The following is a 19,434-nucleotide window of genomic DNA, read 5'->3' on the forward strand; positions in this document are numbered from 1 at the left end:
AAATTATAGAATTGATATAAAGTCTGAAGATATGAGCAATAGGTTTTAAATGAGCCATTTAATATCTCTCTACGATGGTGTGGTAGCCTGCTAGTTCTGCTAAGGTAGCAGCATTCTGCTGGCGAGCAGACGATTTAAGAAGAATACTAAGGAGACTCTAGTCATTTTCAAAGACCATACTGCCTTTCCATGTCGAACCAAAATTTCCAGATATTTTGTTTTTGTTTCAATGTCAAACAAAAGGGAAACTATTGAAATAAATAAAGTAAATAGAACAATATATAAATAAATAAAATGAAATGAAATAAATAAAATAAATAACAAAACAATAAAATAAATAAATAAAATAAATAAATAAAATAAATATAATAAACAGAAAATAAACTGGCTTTGAACAGAGATGCGGGTGAATTTGGTTTAGATTAATTCTGTTGTAGTTTAATGCAGTCAAATAAAATAAGTATACTTTCTCAAAATACCAATCACATTTCTTCACCTCATAATGAGCCTTCACATAAAAACCAAGGCAATGAGCTGGAAACTGGGAAATCAAAGAAATTAGCGTCTGTAACTGCTTGGAAGAAGATAAGCGCAATAATTTGTTGTTTTGTGTAAATGAGGTGTTTCTTGTGTATTATTTCAGTTCTTCTGCTGATGCTAGTGACTGTGTATTTTACCAAAATATACAGGGGTATTTTGTTGCTTCACTATCAGACAAAAGGATTTGTTCCTATTGAACTGTCATTTGTTTGTTAAGTAGACTGGCAAGAGGAGCATACGGGAAGGGTTGTCGTAAACCTTCAGTGAAGGGTTTTGGACCATAAATATTAAAACAGTAGCCTACCCGTTTTATGCTTACAATCTTTTTCATTTTAAAAATGGCACCAAAGTGCTATTTTTGGTATCATTTGGCACTTGCAGATGGTGAAACTTATAGAAAGCTCATAGATAGGAGCAATAGCTTTTATATGAGCTATTGAAAATCTCTTTGTGATGTTTTGATAGCCTGCGAGCCCCATCACTTCAGAAATGGCACCAAAAGTGTTATTTTTAGTAACATGTAGCACTTTCAGTTGGTGGAATTTAAAACCAGATACAACTAATAGCTATAATACAAGCTATCTAAAATCTCTCTGCGATGGTGTGGTAGCCTGCTAGCCGTGCTAATATTGAAGTTGCCTGCTGGTAAGCAGACGATTTAAGGAACTTACTAAGGATGTGTGGAGGAGGAGTATACTGAATGGGTAATTGTAAGCCTTCAGACAAGAGTTTTGAACCATAAATTTTACAATGGTACCTGTATTATGCTTCCAAGACTTTTCACTCGAGAAATTGCACAAAACTGCCTTTTCTTGGCACTTCTAGATGGTAGAATTGATAGAAATTACGTAAATATGATCCAGATTTCGAATGAACAATTAAACACATCTCTATGATTTATTAGTATCCCACAAGCTCCTGCTTTTCCAATTGAGAAATGGCAACAGAAGAGCCATTTTTAGGGCCATGCATCTCTTGTACATGATGAAATATATTGAAAGTGCGTAGTCGTAAGGAATAGCTAGTATATGAGCTATTAAACATCTATTTACAATGTCTTGACACCCGCCAGCCCCAACATTTGAGAAATGGCACCAAAAGGAATATTTGTAGCGCCATATTGCACTTTCAGATGGTGGAATTTATAAAAGAAAAACCAGATATAAGCAATAACTTTAATATGAGCCATTAAACATCTGTCTGTGATGGTGTGGTAGCCTGCTAGCCGTGCTAATGTTGCAGTTGCCAATAGGTAAGCAGACGATTTATGAAACTTACTAGGGAGGCGCAGAGGAGGATTATACTGGAGGTGTGATTGTAAGCCTCCAGTTAAAGATTTTGAACCATAAATTTTACAATGGTATCCGTTTTATACTTTCAAGACTTTTGAATCAAAAAATGGCACCAAAACTGCATTTTTAAGTGCCATATGGCACTTAGAGTTGTTAGAATTGATAAAAATTGCATAAATATGAGCAATAGATTTCAAATAAGCAATTAAACATTCCTCTACGATTTTCTAGTAGCCCACTAAATCCAGCTTTGCCAATTGAGACATGGCAACAAATGAGCCATTTGTAGGGCCATGCAGCACTCGCAGATTATGAAATATATTGAAAACTCGTAGATATAAGCAATAGCTTTATATGAGCTATTAAGCATCTCTTTACGATGTCTTGATAGCCAGCTAGCCCCACCACTTGAAAAATGGCACCAAAACCGTTATTTATAGTGCCATATTGCACTTTCAGATGGTGGAATTTATATGATGGTGGACATTAATATGAATTTATATGGATTCATATGCTGTACTTTATTATGAGCCATTAAATATCTCACTGCGATGGTGAGGCAGCCTGCTAGCCGTGTTAATGTTGCAGTTGCCTGTTAGTAAGCAGACGATTTATGGAGCTTTCTAAGGAGGTGCGGAGGAGGATTATACTGGAGGGGTGATCGTAAGCCTCCAGTCAAAGATTTTGAACCATAAATATTACAATGGTACCTGTTTTACACTTTCAAGACTTTTCGCTCGAGAAATTGCACAAAAACTGCCTTTTGTAGTGCCATATGGCACTTACACATGGTAGAACTGATAAAAATTATGTAAATATGAGCAATAGCTTTCAAATGAGCAGTTAAACATCTCTTTATGATTTTCTAGTAGCCCACTAGCTCCAGCTTTTCCAATTGAAACATGGCAACAAAGGAGTCATTTCTAATCGTTTTTAAATAATGCTGGGAAACCCGGCGCCCCCTTATTGAAAATTCCCTTCCCCCCATCAAAAATTCTCCTATGGAAAGATTTTCCCACGTAAACCAGACCTCCTCACCCACCAGAAACAATTTCCCCTGAAAACGTCTGTATACTTCCCAATAACCAACACTAGATGTAAACAATGGGTAAAGTTCTTAACTTGCACCCCTCCCCCCGGGGACTAAGGGGGATGAAGTCATCCTCAAAGACATAGTTATTAAATTTTTCGACTATGCTGATCAAAGTCATTTAAGTTACGCTGTGAGAAAGAAACCTATTAGCAACCAAATAGAATTTTTTTATGAACAATCAATAGATTTAGCAAAAAAATTAAAACAATTTTGGCAGAAAGCCTTTACCGCTTGATCAGACCTATAATATCTGTTTCTATTCCACGTTTTTAATTTTTGAATAATCTGCTAATGATGATTGTAATAGTAGTTCAGTCTGAAAGGACTTGTTTAAGTGGGAAGGCTATGCTTAAGGTAAGATGACTTAACCACGTAGAATTAGAAAATTACGCGTGAGAGCCACTTACATCGTTTTATTTTTTACCTCCTCTGGATATTGGTCGTAGATTCTCTCTCTCTGTCTCTCTCTCTTTCTCTCTGTCTCTCTCTGTCTCTCTCTCTCTCTCTCTCTCTCTCTCTCTCTCTCTCTCTCTCTCTCTCTCTCTGTCTCTCTCTCTCTCTCTCTCTCTCTCTCTCTCTCTCTCTCTCTCTCTCTTTCTCTCTCTCTCTCTCTCTATAAAAAAAAGAATGGGAAAAGCACTAGTTACCCGATAATCGAATAATCAAAAATAAAACTTGAACATTACAAACCTGTAACTAACTGTATCAATTGCAAGCGCAATAGTCCACAATGCATCATAGGCATATCCATGAAATTTGGTATATTCTCCTCCTCGCAGTGCATTATACTGTGCAGCATACTCGGATGAAGTCTGCAAAATGAATACACTGCATTTACCAGAAAACTTTCTGAAGCTTCTCTCCAGGGTAGTAAAACATAAAAACCAAAGATAATTGCTATCAGGAAAGAGCTACAAATCAGGGATAGGCAGAAAAAGGATCAGTCGCTAAGACGAAAGGCTTTTTCTACATTTGAGAATAGTTGGGTTAGGTAGATGAGGTTCTCAGGGACCAAGAGCCTAAATTATACATCAATTTTTTTAAGTACCTAAATTTACCCCCTCCCCCCCTCGTACAACGTGCACTGACCTTTAATGAGCTTGATTGAATTTGCGTTATAAACAAAAAATCTTCAGAAACAGATTTAAAGACCAAACACGGCCCAAATTTAGTATTTTGAGGCTGATTTATAAGTTTTCACATAATTTGGAAAACCGGGGTTCAAATTAAAAAAAAAGCTTAAAATGACTTAAAATCCTCCTTAATTCACCGCAATTGCGTTTCAAGAACCTAGAATTAAATGAGAGTAAAGAGAAACTATCATTTAAGAAAAATGTACTTTTCTTCAGAAGTAAAACGAATGTAAGCCTGTCTTCTATGGAATTTTCTAAGCCTTTTTATAGTAAAAGATTAGAGACAGGAGCTTAAAAAACTTCCTATTGTATAACTTAGGCTCTGAACTCATTCCTGAAAGTTTCATTTCACTAACACCGCTACTTTCTAATATAACAAAGGCTAGATTATAATCGATCAGTTCAAGACTAAGGTGAATAATTGCAAACACGATGTTGATTAAGAAGTAAACATTAAATAAATTAAAAGCTCCATCTTTCCCGAAGAAGAACAAAGAGTGCAAGTAAACTTAAAATAAGCATTAATTCACATATGTAAGAAACCATACTAAAAGCGAACAGGTTTTCCCCTGAATGGAGAAATAAAACGAGCAGAAATTAAAGTGCAAAAAAAAGTAATCAGAAAATGAAGATGTGTTGCAGCAAATAAGCATGTCGTACATAAGGCTTCGGGTATTTTGGCAAAACTTTTTTTTTGTAGTTTAATAGCTTAATAAAGCACCTAATAACTGGCCCTGTAATAACCACTTAAGTTCATCATAGGTTTCAAGTAGTGTTAATGAGAAATCGTGGCCATTAAGATAGAAAAGTACAATGAGCTTATTTACGTATAAAAATAAATTAGAAATAATACTGTGATTAGTACCAGAATAATGATAATTAGGATTTTAATAAAATGATAAAACAATATTAACTCGCTCATTTGTGATCTATTGCATTACAGGATATAATGCAATACAGGCTATATTAGCCTAGAATACAAGAAGAGCTGCTCACAAGGCCGTATTTGACCCCTCCCCCCAAAAGTTCTGTCCGGCTTGTAAATACGTAATAAAAATGCATAAAAACACAAATTTGAAGCGTCTTTTAAAGGTTAAAAAAAATGCATAAAAACACATTTTGAAGCGTGTCTTAAAGCTGTTTTTTGTAAAAACCACCAAAGACTAACAATTCACCCTCCCCCCAGAACAAAAATCCTGAATGCGGCCTTGGATGCTCATCCTAAGATAAGCAGCGTGATAAGTCGCTAGAGCATATTACATTCTGCTTGGTAGAAATTAAAAGGGATTTTTTTCTTATTGCTTCAACAAATGAGATCGAGCTTTATGGATTCAAGGCAAAAGACTTCAATTCTTCCCATTGCAGCGAAGACGAGCACTTTTAAACAGTAGGGTCTTAAACTTTTAAACTTGGCTTCGGTTAAATATTTTGAATTAAAAGCGTAGGCCTATTCAGTTGATTTCGTGAAAAAAAAAACTGGAAAAATCATGCGTAAAGCCATTCTTCGCACTAAATAATCGAATCGCAAAAATAAATATCTACCCCCTGAAACTGACAGGATACGGTGTTATACATGTTTCTAACACATCGCCATCAAGTAAGAATGAAGCATAGGAAAAAAAAAATCGTGAATGCATGAGTCAAGGGTCAGCAGCTTTTTGGTCCGTGAATGTGTCCCCCAATTATCCAAAACATGTCACTTTAGCTAAAATGTGTCCATCTTGGAATCACAAAAACTAGGGATTTTTTTTTTACCAGTTGCTGACCAAAAAACGTTTTGTCACATTCACACAAATTAACTTAGTGTGAAAGCACAAAACTCGACTTGAGCATCAATCCTCTGACCTTGATGTTCAAAAAAAGGAAGAAAAGGAAAGAAAAAATTATTTTTTTTTACAAAATATATATCCCGTTGGGAAATGTTTTGTTTTATGTCAGGAATTTAGATAATGCATCGCTTTTTGCCCCAAGTTTCTATAATGTGTCAGATTCTTGCCTTTTTATGTCATTGTGTCCCGGTACATGGCGATGTGTCCTTTTGAAATGAAACATATGAAGTTGGTAACCCTGCATTAATACCCATATCTCATTTGTATAGTCTAATTTCCCATTAAAGGAAAAGAAATTATTTCAAGCAAGCGAGTTAAAGAATTGAAATTATATTGCTTCCTTTATGCGGAAGAGAAAAAAAAGCAAACTTTATTTTCATCTTTTTAGAATAGACTTTATAAATGCGATCATTGAGGAATTTTTTTTAAAGCAACATTTCTTGTCCCTCAAACATATTTATTCAGCTAGTTCGTGATAAAATTTGGAAAACGTAATCAAATTCCTTAAATTTTGCAATTCCAGAACCAGCAAAAGCGTATGTCTTGAACTAGAGCATGAACTAGCTCGTATAAAAAGTAGCATATACACCCCACCGACAAAAAACTCAGATACATTTAGTTTGTTATTGAAGATACTGAGTGTTTTAGATATTTTTGATTAGGAGTAGAATATGACCTGCAAGAAGTGCAAACTAGCTTGTATCATACGCAGCATAATATTGCTGCTTAAGTAGAGAGAGACAAAGGTGGTTTTTATAGAAGAAAGTGTTCTAAAGGGGGTCATTTGATTGGAAATTGAAAGTTCCAAGGCCTTTTTAATAGTCGAAAGTGATTGGAGGGCAACTAACCTCCATAAGAACATCATTATCAAAATCACACCCAATTATAATTTTGAGATTGCCATTTCGGTCAGCGTAGTTGAAAAATCCGTTAGTTATGTCTTTAAGGTAGACAATCTCCTCCCCCCCCCCTGAGTGCAATCCCTCAATGCAAGGGCATAAAAATTGTCCATTTTTAACATATAATGTTTTATTGAAGAGGTGGTTGTTTAAACTTTGGAGGGGGCTCATTGGATTATAAATCGGAAATTCTAGTGGCCTTTTTAAGATGTGAAAGGTATCAAAGGGCAACTGGCTCCTCGCCATGCCCCCTTTTCCCCAAATGCATCTGATAGAAATTTCGAGATAGTCATTTTGTTTAAAATAGTCAAAAGATCGTGGTTGAGATATCAAAAGCCTTCGGGGTTGAGACAACCCCACAGTATCATGGGCCAAGGGTTATCAGTTATACCCTGGGGGATATAAGGTTCTTATGGAGGGGGTGGTTGTATAAACATATAAAGTAATTTTTTTAAAGTATAATATCATAAAGTGTACAACATTATAAAACTATAAAGTAAATTTGCAAACATAGATTTATTGAGTATGACTAAACTCTATACTATTTAACCTTTCAAAATGAAATAGAAATATACTAGAATTTGCGATTCTCCTAAGGCTGAGTATCTTTTTTTTTTACTTCATTTAGCTTCCTTGATTGAGTATATTTATTTTTTTAACGGAAACATTACAATCATATAACTGCGGTCGAATACTTGCGAAATCCAGCCTATAAGATTTAGTGTCTGGGTTCCAGTAAAACACCACGATTCTTTTCAAGAACATTTTGACACGAACAAGTTCAAGCAGTGGCTAAAAGTAAAAAAGGTTAAAGAATACGGCATTGTACCTTACAGTCCCATCGGTGGTGCTGATGTCTGTTTCATGGCCCTTTAGACAGGAAGTTTAATAGGGGGCTGGGGGCCAACTATCGTGTGGTTTCGCTCAACCTTCCTATGTATCTATCCAAGACATCTCCAGGCATTCATTTAGAGCTGGGTTGACTCAGGCTGAACTTAGAGAGTCACTTCACTGAATTTGTTCCAAACTACATAACCAGTGATGCCAGGATTCAAACCCGTGTCCTCATGGACAAAGGGTTTCAAGTTTAGTGTGCTGATCACTCGGATGGGACGGCTCGGACATACAGTCATTGTTTTTTGTGAATTCCGATATGATTCATGCCGGACGTTAGGCCTGCGGTACTAACTCCTCAGAACCATGATTGCACCTATAACTCTCTTCTACTATACTTGAAGGAGATTGTATTGTTAAGAAATCGTTTTTTCTGACAAATTGATGAAACGTGAAATGGACTCACAGTAGAAGTAATGTTAACATCAACATCTTTAAACTGCTTTGAGAAGGCATTCTATCGTTTAGCATCGCGAACCTTGTGATATATTAAATATATCATAAAGTTTGGGGTTGATGTTTTAAGATGTTTTGCTGGCTACCCACTTTCGTAAGGAATTTTGATTAAACTGGTGAAAGCATAAAGTTGAAACTCTGTTTCTGCACCAACAGTGCCATAATATACGCAATCCCACTTGGTAAATTTCTGAATGTGGAAAGAAATATTAATAAATTATTCATAAGCATGTTGGACAAAAAACCTGACATGGACATGCTCGAATTCTGTTTAGGGAAAAATATTAACTTCTTGCAACAGAGATCTAAAAACATTAAAGTTTCCAGAGGTCGACTTTTGTGAAGATGAATAAAACATCGAAAGATATGAATCTAAGGAACTTAAAAGTAAGTGCTAAGGTACTAGCCATGTCCTTAAGGACTGAAGTCATCAGCACTTGGATGAATTTTAAATGACAATGGATAACTAATGAATTGAAGATTATTAAAAGCAAAATTTAGCACTTACAAATAAAAGTTATAAAAGGTCGTGCGCCGGCCTTTAAGAATTATGAAGAGAAAAGCAAAAGAATTTAAGCGATAAACACATATTTAAAAGATCCCTTCCGCTTCAAGAATCAAGTCTATTCATAGCATGTATTTAAAAGAAACTAGAACACTCACTGATCAGTAAAATGTTAAAGAGAAAATAATGCTAAAGTCTTGTTATTTGAGCAAGATGACAGACACTATCATTTCTTTGTTTTAATGTTATTTTGAGGTTTTTTTTAGTTCTAAATGTAAAATACCGGGATTCTGGTTCAGTCACCCATAAACTATTTATATATGTACCTGGTATCAATAGGTTATTTTTCCTAATTAAGATTAGTGGTCCTTTAGGATGGGGTGGTAACCTCAACCACAGAGCCATACTTCTTAGACTTAACGATATTTCTGAGCAAAATAACTATCGCGAAATTTCGATGCAATATCACGAAAGTTATGAAGAGGGCTGGAGCATGGGGATCAGGTAGCAGAAGAAAACACTAAAAGTTTCAACTTCCAGTAGAATAAGCCCCATCAGCCTTTCCCAACTTCTCGAGACCCTTTCCATATGAAGTGGCCGGGAATAGAAGTTGTTTGGTCCTATTTTGGCCCATTTTTGGCTCTCTTTTTTTTTGGGGGGGGGAGAAACAATTTATTTTTATTTATTCTGCTGCATTTGGTTTCTCTTAGCCAAAAGCTATAATCATACAAGTTTTGAGCCGATCGGTAAAAAAGTTTTTTGGCCCTTTTGTGGTAAGGACCTTGCCCCAAAACACGTTTTCTGTACGTTAGGCTCTTCTTGGACCAAGGAATCACGACCATCAGTTTGAAACTAACGAGGGGTTAAAATCGGGTATTTCTTTGGCCCAGCCCCCATCATCCTTGTTCAACACAAATTGTTTGATCCATCCAATTTTCAGCAAATTTCTTAGCAAATCGCCCACCAAAAGTCAAACTCCCACTTTGTTCCATTATAAAACTTTAGTGTAAACAAATATTTAACCATATTATGTACAGCCTTTGTCCTCATAGCTATAGGGGCTATTACACCCCTGGAGGCATATTGAATATGCCCTTCAACTATTCTGAACAAAAACTTATCCCAAAATTTCGGCTGTATTTCTTGGCAAAAGTTTTGCACGGAGGGGCTGGTAGTTGCCCTTTGATGATTTTATATTCTTAAACATGGCAATATAAATTTCAATTTCTAATCAATTTAGCATCCTTCAAACTTTTTACGACTACCCTTTTCACACAAAGGGGTTGTGGAAAACATAGCTAATAGAATAACGCTTTTTAGGCCTGTGGTTCTTTACCACGGCAGAACTAGAGCTCACATCTGACAAGTTACGTACAGATTGTTGACAAAAATACCCTCACTATCAGGCTTAGCTATCACCAAGAATTAGTAAACACCGGTATCAATCGCAATATAGTTTAGCTAAATCTCATTATAAATGGACCAAGTAGTAAGTAAATATCAGTACTAAGCAAAATTCTATTGATAAAGGGTCCAAAGGCCTTCCTAGAGGTTAGGTTGGGACACATGTACCTGATTAAACCAATAGAAACATCAGAATTAATAAAGCTCATCATTAATTTAGTCAATGTCCATAGAGGTGATGAAAATATTGTGTAAATTTTTTTAGTTAAATTATAATGTTGAAATATTAAAAAAAGATGCCTATTTAGGTATTTGAGTCTTATAGCCATCCCTTTCAAGTTCTGTCGAAAAGTGAAGTTTGATTAATGCTAATGCAATAAAATAAAAGATAATGAAAATATAACACTCTATAAACAAAGTTATGAAAACTGCAAAAAAGAATTATGGTATGTGGGCCGCCCAGACCGCATTTTATTAAATAGGTAACCTATACTAACCTAACCTAACCAAAATACCGATTAAATATTTGATTAAAATATAGCTACAATTATAGTTTCCCACCAAGCCGAAGCTAATATTTTCTGTTTTAAAGACCATGAAAACCAGTTATTATCTCATGTTCGCGATCCAAGATATTGAGTGTGGTGGCTATAAGACAAAAGTAGCCTACTCTCGTTTGTATCAAAAAGCTTTTTCTTATGGCAGATGTAAATCCTCTCCGCTCCTCTGAAAATCTGCTTACTATTCTATCTAAGGTTTCCATTGTGTAAACGTATAATCCAACTATGCTTGCGGTAGATCCTTCTTAAAAGACAATTATTGATTCACATTAAACATTCATTTATTCTTCTACTTAGTAACAGCTTTGGCGCTGTTAAGAACTATCTTACCTAAGGTGAGGGCAAAAAAGGAAGGAGGCAGATTCTTGGGAAATTGGCTACTTAATATTCCCAGAGGAAACAAATTAAAGAGATATTCAGTTGAAAGGAGCCTAGAAATGTGGATCTTCTCTTGTAGACGTTATATGAATAAAAGAAAGGAGAGCGAAAAAAAAATATGCAATATTGGAATTTAGTTATTTTTAACTACTGTAGTAGTTCCGTGCATATTATAATCTAGAAGAGCACCCTCTCATTTACAACTTTCGAACTAAATAAAACAACTAGAGTTTATCCTTTCCTCTGAACTACTTCAGAGTTTCACCCTGACGGTTGGACAGTACTATTTTCTTGTGTCTTCCTATTTTGATATGAAACTCACAGAAAACAAAGTGTAAAATAACATCATGGGCTTTGCCAGTCCCATAAACAGAAATTTTTCCAGAGAAGGAGTGAATTTCGGGGGAGTATGGAGGGGGAGATGATTAGACTAAAAACCAAATTCCACAAAAACTTCATCATTATAACCAACTGTTTATGAAAATCACTAATGTCTGGAGCTGGGATTGAACCATGTACCCTTTCCCTGCTTACGTGCATGTGTGTAATCATGTGAAATAACTTTTTGGATACTTTCAGATGCAAGGTCTCATGCACAAAGTACTTCATTTGAATATATTTGTGAACGGGACAGCAACCAGCATCTCACTATAGTAAGGCCCAAAATGCTTACATTGGGGCTTTAAAGTCAGTACTGAAACGCTTGTGGAGAAAAGTGCGGCCGTGCTATTAGGTATACCCAATTATGGAAAGCTGCCATGGCAAAAAAAAGAAAAGAACTGAAATAGCTTTAACATAAAGCAAAATTACAAACAACTCCCATTGATCATATATTTTAGTTTATTGCTAGTCGACTGAAAGAGCCTTGGTTCGACACGTGATTTAAAACTATCAAGGGCCTGTAAAATTACATGATTTATCAAAATACCCTATTTCAAAACACGTATTTTTATCTTCAATAGGATTGGTAATTTGACAGGACGTGGAGGGTCATTTTAGAGTACACAAGGAAGAGAGACGTGTTACAAATTGTTTCAAAGGAGAATCAGAGTAAAACAGATAACAGAAAGGAAAATTATAAGGTTGCATCTGAGAACTAGTGTGGGAACAGCGTTGTAAGCTCAGTTGGCGATCTCTCAACCAATTTTGAAGAAAATATACCTTTAAATAAATGTACTCATTCTTTCTATGATCAATAATAAATACAAGGGAATCATCACAGTCAAATGGTATTTTAATTAGCTTTCATAGGATTCTCTAAATTTGTCAATAACATTATTTGTTTTATAAAGTTTTGATTTATTAAATATAAGAAACAGTAGAATTTATAGGCTGTTTTAAAGCCTGGTGTATAATAGTTTTGATTTAACGCTAAGAACCATTAATCAGGAACGCTTACGGTAGGAGCATAGTACTTTCTAAATTTAACTAATTATTGTTTTTCGCGAATTTACAACCTGGCAGCTTTCTGCTAATCGCGAATATCCGATGGAAAGCTAATCTAGTTATAGTAGGCAGATCACGAATAATGCCCTTAAATAGGTATTTGGTTACTAGTATACTGCTCACAAGAGATGCTTAATGTTTAAAAGCATTTGAGCGGTTAAAATGAGCGGAACAAAACCCAGAAAATTTCCAACGGTGACAAAAAATACAACACGCTGGGCATGCAAACTCTCTGAACATTACAATCGAGAAATAGTATCAATACAAGGGCTCACAGTCATTATAAGAGGTGAAATACTTAGTAGGAGAGGTAGGAACTGCCCATCGGTTGTTAATCAATCAATGTGACGGTACAATCCTGTACTAAAAAGGAACTTGAGGAAAACCTAGCTAAAATTATACAGAGGAATGAAATCTGTAATATGACTTAGAGATCAGGATTCTGTTTTTTTTTCTTTTGAGAAATATTAATAAAATAGTAAGAAAAAGAACTTACTAGTCCAGAAATAGTTCGAAGCCCTTTGTCTGTTAGTGACTGAACTTCAACGACAATTACACCTTCTAACGCAGTTAGCAGCTCTTTCAAAGAACATTCCGAGTGAGAATCTTCTAGCCACCATTGCTCCTGTTGTGGGCCTAAATATTATAAAGTGATTTAAAAAATTATTGATTATGCCTTCCGCTAACTTTTTTTAATCTTAGGTTGTCGTATTTATCACTGCAGTAAAACTAGTTGAACCGATTGTTATTTAAATATTACTGGGAAATCCAGCACCCCCTTCATGGAACCCCCCCCCCCCATGAAAAATTCCTTCATGGAAAGAAACCATCTCCCTCCGATCTCTTAAGGAAATATACAGTCAGATGTTTATTTAAACAGGAGGTATAAAAAAGAAGTTTTTCATTTCATAATCTTTTAAGAATTGTATGGAATCTATCCAATAAAAACACTGCATGAGATCAGATTTACTTAAAGTTGTCTCAAATTCAGCGGCGAAAATTAAGTTTTATCGACATCCGATTGAGATATTCACAAGAAATCGAAGTCCCCTCCCCTGAAATCAGAACTGTTGGTACACTTTTACAATAAACACTAGTCAACCATGACCTATATGTGTTCGTCTAAAGTTGATTTTCATGCTTCAAATTGGATTTTAAAATGTTTTTTTCATTCTGATACCTTATTATAAAATTTAATATGTCACATAAACAGGCTAACAGGCATTCCAGGTGAATTGATCTCCTTTTATATTATCCCATTTTGAACAGTAGATTCCATGTCAGCCTTGGTTTCATTATTCTTGATATGTTTTTGTATGCTTTGTGGTTTGAAATGTTCCCAAAGGTGTTCCGAAGGTGAGTAATATATCTTCTTGAATTGATATGAAAAAGCCTTTCTCTCTCCTTCTCTCTCTATTTTTCTTTCTCTTTCTCTCTATTTCTCTTTTTCACTCTGAATTTCTCTTGCTCTGTTATGGTTATACGAACCCTCAAAATTTTCAACCCACCTCCTCCAAAAACCCTCCGCGTCACTAATTGAGAGCCCGTTCCTATTAGTAACTAGACTGACTACTCTTCTCTCTGATACCAAACTAAATAAATTTTGAGGATATTCCTAGCGGCCCTTTTAAGAAAATTCTAACGGCTTCCTGAGCAATCGTCAGGCATATCTCAGACTATTTCCGTGCTCCTTATTATCAAAGTCTAAATTCTTCAATTCCATATCCAACCGAACTTGGAACAGCCCTCTGATCCTTGATGTCTATTGACGCCATGACTGTCTGGTAAACAGGTGCAGTTCAAAAATTTCTCCCTTAAATTTAGTGATGGCGTCTAGAAGATGAATTTTACTTTTAACGTGAGTAACAGCAGTTCTATATGATCTAGTGTCCTATATCAGCTCGACCAGCTTTTTTATGATTTAAAAGATAAATGCAAATTTACAAGAACATTCCTTATATACAGAAAAAAATTAAATTAAACGGGAGATTTGTGAACAAATTTACCGAAGAAGTGGTCAATTACTGTGTAGAGGGAGAGAGAACAATATCATCCAAATAGCAAAACTAAATATACTATTAAAACAAATTATAGTAAGGGTCTTAAAACCAAAAAACCTGGGAGATGGAATGGTTCACAGGCCGAAATCCTTTTTCCTTGTGCCTTCCCCTTTGTGAATCTTGAAACGTCCCTGTCGTTTTCAGAAACATTCCAAAAAATCCCAAGTGACAATGCTATTGAAAAAAAGTATGGAGAATGGAGGATATTTTTTTCTAGTTTACACTTGTACTCAATGCTATCAAACAATAGTCTGTCAAGCAGTTATTAGACACTAGTACCACAAGGGGAGATTGTTTCATCTTTTCTTTTCCATTGTAAGGCAACTTGCCATTTACAATGAGTATCACATTCTGTTAGACATTAACATGAGTCCCAAGCTGGTTTTTCATCTTTTAAAGAAAGTTGTGCAATCACAATATCTTCACAAAAATTAAGAACTTTCCACTTTGAAAGCTTTTGGAAATTAAAATTATAAATAACTTTGCTCCAGACTCCATTAATGGAAAAGTTTGAAACTCATTTACAAGATCTCTTTTTAAGTCAACAAGCTAGAAAGAAAAATGTTTCCCTTGTGTAATTCAAAATTAAAACAAATATACTCAAGAAAAACTTGGCAAAGGGTTTTGAACAAGCGTTTCCCAGAACCCCTTGGGTTCTGTCGAATTTCATCTGCCCGAAACAGTGAGTTAGAACGAACTACGATAAAACCAAGGGAAGTGTGAATAAGAACTATGAAAGCGATATGTTTTTTTAAACTCCTTTGCTTATTTCAAGATTCTTAGATTAAAAAACACAATTCACACTAAAACAATTGAATAATTTGTCAGGAGAAACCCTTCTAAATAAAAAGGTTACTGTCTAGACCATATCCAGGGGAGGGTTAGGTGGTTTAGCCCCTCCTCCCTCCCAAAATATTTGTCCGATTTGTAAAAACGCAAAAAAACATATAAAAAACTTTTTGATCCGTTTCTGAAAGTTGTCTTCGTACACCCCCCCCATCCTTGGAGGAAACAGCCACTCCCCTTCTCGACAACAAATTTGGATACGGCCCTGCTTATTGGAACGAAGAGGAAAATATTATTTTTGTGTTATAATATTTTTCCCGAAGTACTAGTACTGCCTGAATTACAGTTAACTTTTCGTGGCCAGTCACGGTTTCCAGCCATTTCTTTTCAAAGAAGCTTAGTTTTTCGTTAACTTTAATTTGTTTTCTGGTAGGTACTTCAAGAACCAATCCTTAATGATTAAGATTCATCCTCCCTTTAACTTAAGTGTTACACCAATGAGAGTGTTGCTTGTAAATTAAGACCTAGCCAATCATCAAGCTATACGTTCTCAAACGATATGAAGTCAGTAGAATGAAAAAAACAAAATTGCAGTTGACTTATTTTGCATTTCTTCTCCTTTACAAGCCACAACCATTTTACATATTTTATGATGAAAACCCAATGTGGTTTCTCATTGTGATTTATCATGTAAAACTTCTGGTTTTATTTCAAGGCAAGAAATGTGATTTTATTTTGAACGCTAATGACCGGTATAAATACATTTTCCTCAAAGCATTTTTATGCAAAAGTTAAATTATAACGTAAAGAGTAGAAGTTGGGGATGACAGGCCCCTTTCAGGTTGGTAGATATTCATAACATATCATCTGAAGATAATTTTGACTTGCATCTCAATTAGCAACTGAAATTTGTATTTCTTGGGATGGTATATTTTACTCATGGCTTCTCTGAAAATTTACTCAACTACTTAAACGAAACAAAATAAAAACTGATATACGCTCAGATGAGCTTTTTTTAATTAAATAAAACAACAATTTTTTTAACTGAAAGTAAGAAGCGGCATTATAACGTAAAACGAACAGAAATTACTCCGTATATGACAGGGGTTGTCCCCTCCTCAACGCCTCGCTCTTTACGCTAAAGTTTGACTCTTTCTCTCAACTCTAGTTTTATTAAAGTAAAAAACTTTTGCGCAAAGAGCGGGAGGCTGAGAATGGAACAGCCCCTTTCATATACAGAGTAATTCCCGTTCGTTTTAAGTTTTAATGCCGCTCCTTACTTTCAGTTAAAAAAAACTTGTTTTTTTATTTGATTTCTGAACCTTTTTGAATTAACGCATGTTTTGATTTTGGCCCTCCGACCAGTAATAATTAAAACAAAATTTGCTAATTAATTTATTTTTAATAGTTTTGATCGTAATGACCTCATAGTTTTGATCGGACGATTTTGAGAAAAAAAAGGAGCGGAGGAGTAGGCATAATTACCCTCTAATTTTTTTGTTACTTAAAAAGGCAACTAGAACTTTTAATTTTACGAACGTTTTTACTAGTACAAAATATATGTAACTTACAAACTAACTTAGGTAACGAAGTTTTTTATTCGTATGTTTTTATTACGTATATGAGGGGTTCTTCCCCTCTTCAATACCTCGCTCTTTTCACTAAAGCTTAAATTTTGTCCAATTCCTTAAGAATGACCCCTGAATCACAAAGACCGTGTAATAAATAGTTGGAATTAATAAAATTACTTTACCGTAAAGAGGGAGGTATTAGGAGGGGGTAAACCCTTCATATGTGCAATAATTTCTGTTCGTTTTAAGTTTTAATGCTGTTCCATAGTTTTAGTTGAAGAAACTTTTTCACATTATTTTTTCATTATTTTTTAAGAAAATACTGAAAAATCCTCGCCCCTTCATGGAAATTCTCTTCCCCCATGACAAATTCCTCCATGGAAAGTTCCCCTTGCATAATTCCCTCCCCTCCCCAAACAAAAAAATCCCCTGAAAGTGTCTTCACACTTCCTAATAACCATTACTATATATAAACATTGGTCAAAGTTTTTAACCTGCAGCCCCTCACATAGGGACTGTGGGGGATTAAGTCGTCCCCAAAGACATAGTTATTAGGTTGTTTAACTATGCTGATTAAAATGGCTATCTCAGATTTTTGATCCGGTGATGTTGGGAAAAAATGAGCGTGGGAGGGGACCTTAAAAAGGGCACTAGAACTTTTCACTTCCGTTAGAATGAGCCCTCTCGCAACATTCTAGGACCACTGGGTCGATACGATCACCCCTGGAAAAAAAAACAACAACAAAAAACAAAAAAAAAACAAACAAACAAATAAACACCCATCAATGATCTGCCTTCTAGCAAAAAATACAAAATTCCACATTTTTGTAGATAGGAGCTTGAAACTTCTACAGTAGGGTTCTCTGATATGCTGAATCTGATGGTTTTATTTTCGTTATTCAGTGACTTTTAAGGGGTGTTTTCCCCTATTTTCTAAAATAAGTCAAATTTTCTCAAGCTCGTAACGTTTGATGGGTAAGACTAAGCTTGATGAAACTAAAACTTGTGGTCGTATAAGCCTCGTAGAGAGCTCCCTCGACGGGTGATCAGAAGTTCTAGTAACTCTTTTAAGAGTCAAAGTGATCGGAGGGCAGCCACCTCCCCAAGAAGTCGTGTTTTCCAAAATTCATCTGATAGAAATCTTTAGATATCCATTTGTTCAGAAATTAGTCCAAAAATCATAGGCAGCAAAATTGTGCTGCCTATGTTAACAGCAATGGGTGCACAATGGTAAGGTAAAAGGTAAATGATACGGCATTAGACTTTACAGTCCCTACCGGCGGTGCTGATCTCCGTTTCTTGGCCCTTCAGCCAGGAAGTGCAATGGGGGGTTCGGGGCCAACCATCCTGTGCTTTCGCACACCCTTCCTGTTTACCTTCCCCAGATTTCTTCAGGTACCCATTTAGAGCTGGATCGACTCTGGATAAGCTTACATAGTCACGCCACAGGCCCCCATCCCAAACTGAACAATTGGGTACACTGGGATTCGAACCCGCGTTCTTTCAGAAAAAGGATCCCAAACCCAGCACACCAACCGACTGCACAATGCATTAAATTTTTCGTCCGTTTTTTTCTGTTTTTTTTTTAGACCACGGCACTTCGTATAGATGGAGTTGTCGTATATACTTCGAAAGGAGATCATTTGCTTGAAAATTGCAAGTTCCATCGCCCTTTTTAATAGTTTAAAGTGATATCAGAACACCCAGTCCCCATGCTCATTATTTCCTCAAATATATCCAATCAAAATATGTATATAATCATTTTGTTCAGCATTGTCGTAAGGTCCAATAATTATGTCTTTGAAGATTACCCCCCCCTCAGAGCCCTTAGGGCAAGGGTTTTATGTTAGGCTCCGGGGGCATTTAAGGGTTTTGTAGAAAGCGTGGTCGCATAAACTTCGGAGGGTACTCATTGGATATAAAATTGGATGTTCTAGTGCCAATTTTAATGCTGGAAAGTAACCACAGGTTAAACAGACCCCCTCCCAGCTCACCATTTCCCTAAACACGCCCAAAAAAAATTTTACATAGCAATTTCATTAAACTTATTTGAATAGTCTAGTAACCATGTCTTTGGGCATAACACCCCCATAGCCCTAAGAGCAAGGGCTCTAGTCTTTATTAGTTACCCATTGATAGCAATTAAGGTTCTTATAGAAAGTGTGGTCTTATAAACTTGGGATGTGACAGAGTCAATTGGAAATCAGAAGTCCTTGCGTCTCTCTTTTGAGTCAAAAGTGAAAGGCGGGCAACTAGCACCCCCCACCCACGCCTTTTTTCCTCAAATGCATGCGATAGAAATTTTGAGAAAACCAATTTTGTTCAAAATAGTGCAGAGATCACACAAAAAAGCTTTTGAGATTGAAATAGCCCCTCATAAACTGAGCGCTAGATCTGTAAGTTGAAGGCATACAAGGTGTGTATGCAATGAGTGGTCGTATAAACTTTGGATAGGGCATATTTGATTCAAAATATGAGGCTATAGTTCTCTTTTTAAGAGTGAAAAGTAAATTCATGGCAAACAACTCCCCCCCACCCTCCCACAACCATCATTTTCCAAAACAAAAGTTCGATGAAAATTTTGACAC

The 19,434-nt window shown here is 35.7% G+C and overlaps 1 protein-coding gene across 2 annotated transcripts in view; it reads right to left on the reverse strand.

Moving 5' to 3' along the window:
* LOC136034628 (gamma-aminobutyric acid type B receptor subunit 2-like) overlaps nucleotides 1-19,434 on the reverse strand; it is a 340,796-nt gene that overhangs the window by 215,268 nt on the left and 106,094 nt on the right. For both annotated transcript variants that reach the window (XM_065715928.1, XM_065715927.1), the window contains exons 5-6: nucleotides 12,926-13,065; nucleotides 3,616-3,737 (exon numbers count right to left, since the gene is read on the reverse strand). In XM_065715928.1, the coding sequence (XP_065572000.1) occupies nucleotides 3,616-3,737; nucleotides 12,926-13,065 (262 nt within the window). The remainder of the gene's footprint in view (nucleotides 1-3,615; nucleotides 3,738-12,925; nucleotides 13,066-19,434) is intronic.

This window comes from Artemia franciscana, chromosome 13 (assembly GCF_032884065.1).
Source record: "Artemia franciscana chromosome 13, ASM3288406v1, whole genome shotgun sequence".
In the NCBI taxonomy this organism is placed as follows: domain Eukaryota; kingdom Metazoa; phylum Arthropoda; class Branchiopoda; order Anostraca; family Artemiidae; genus Artemia; species Artemia franciscana.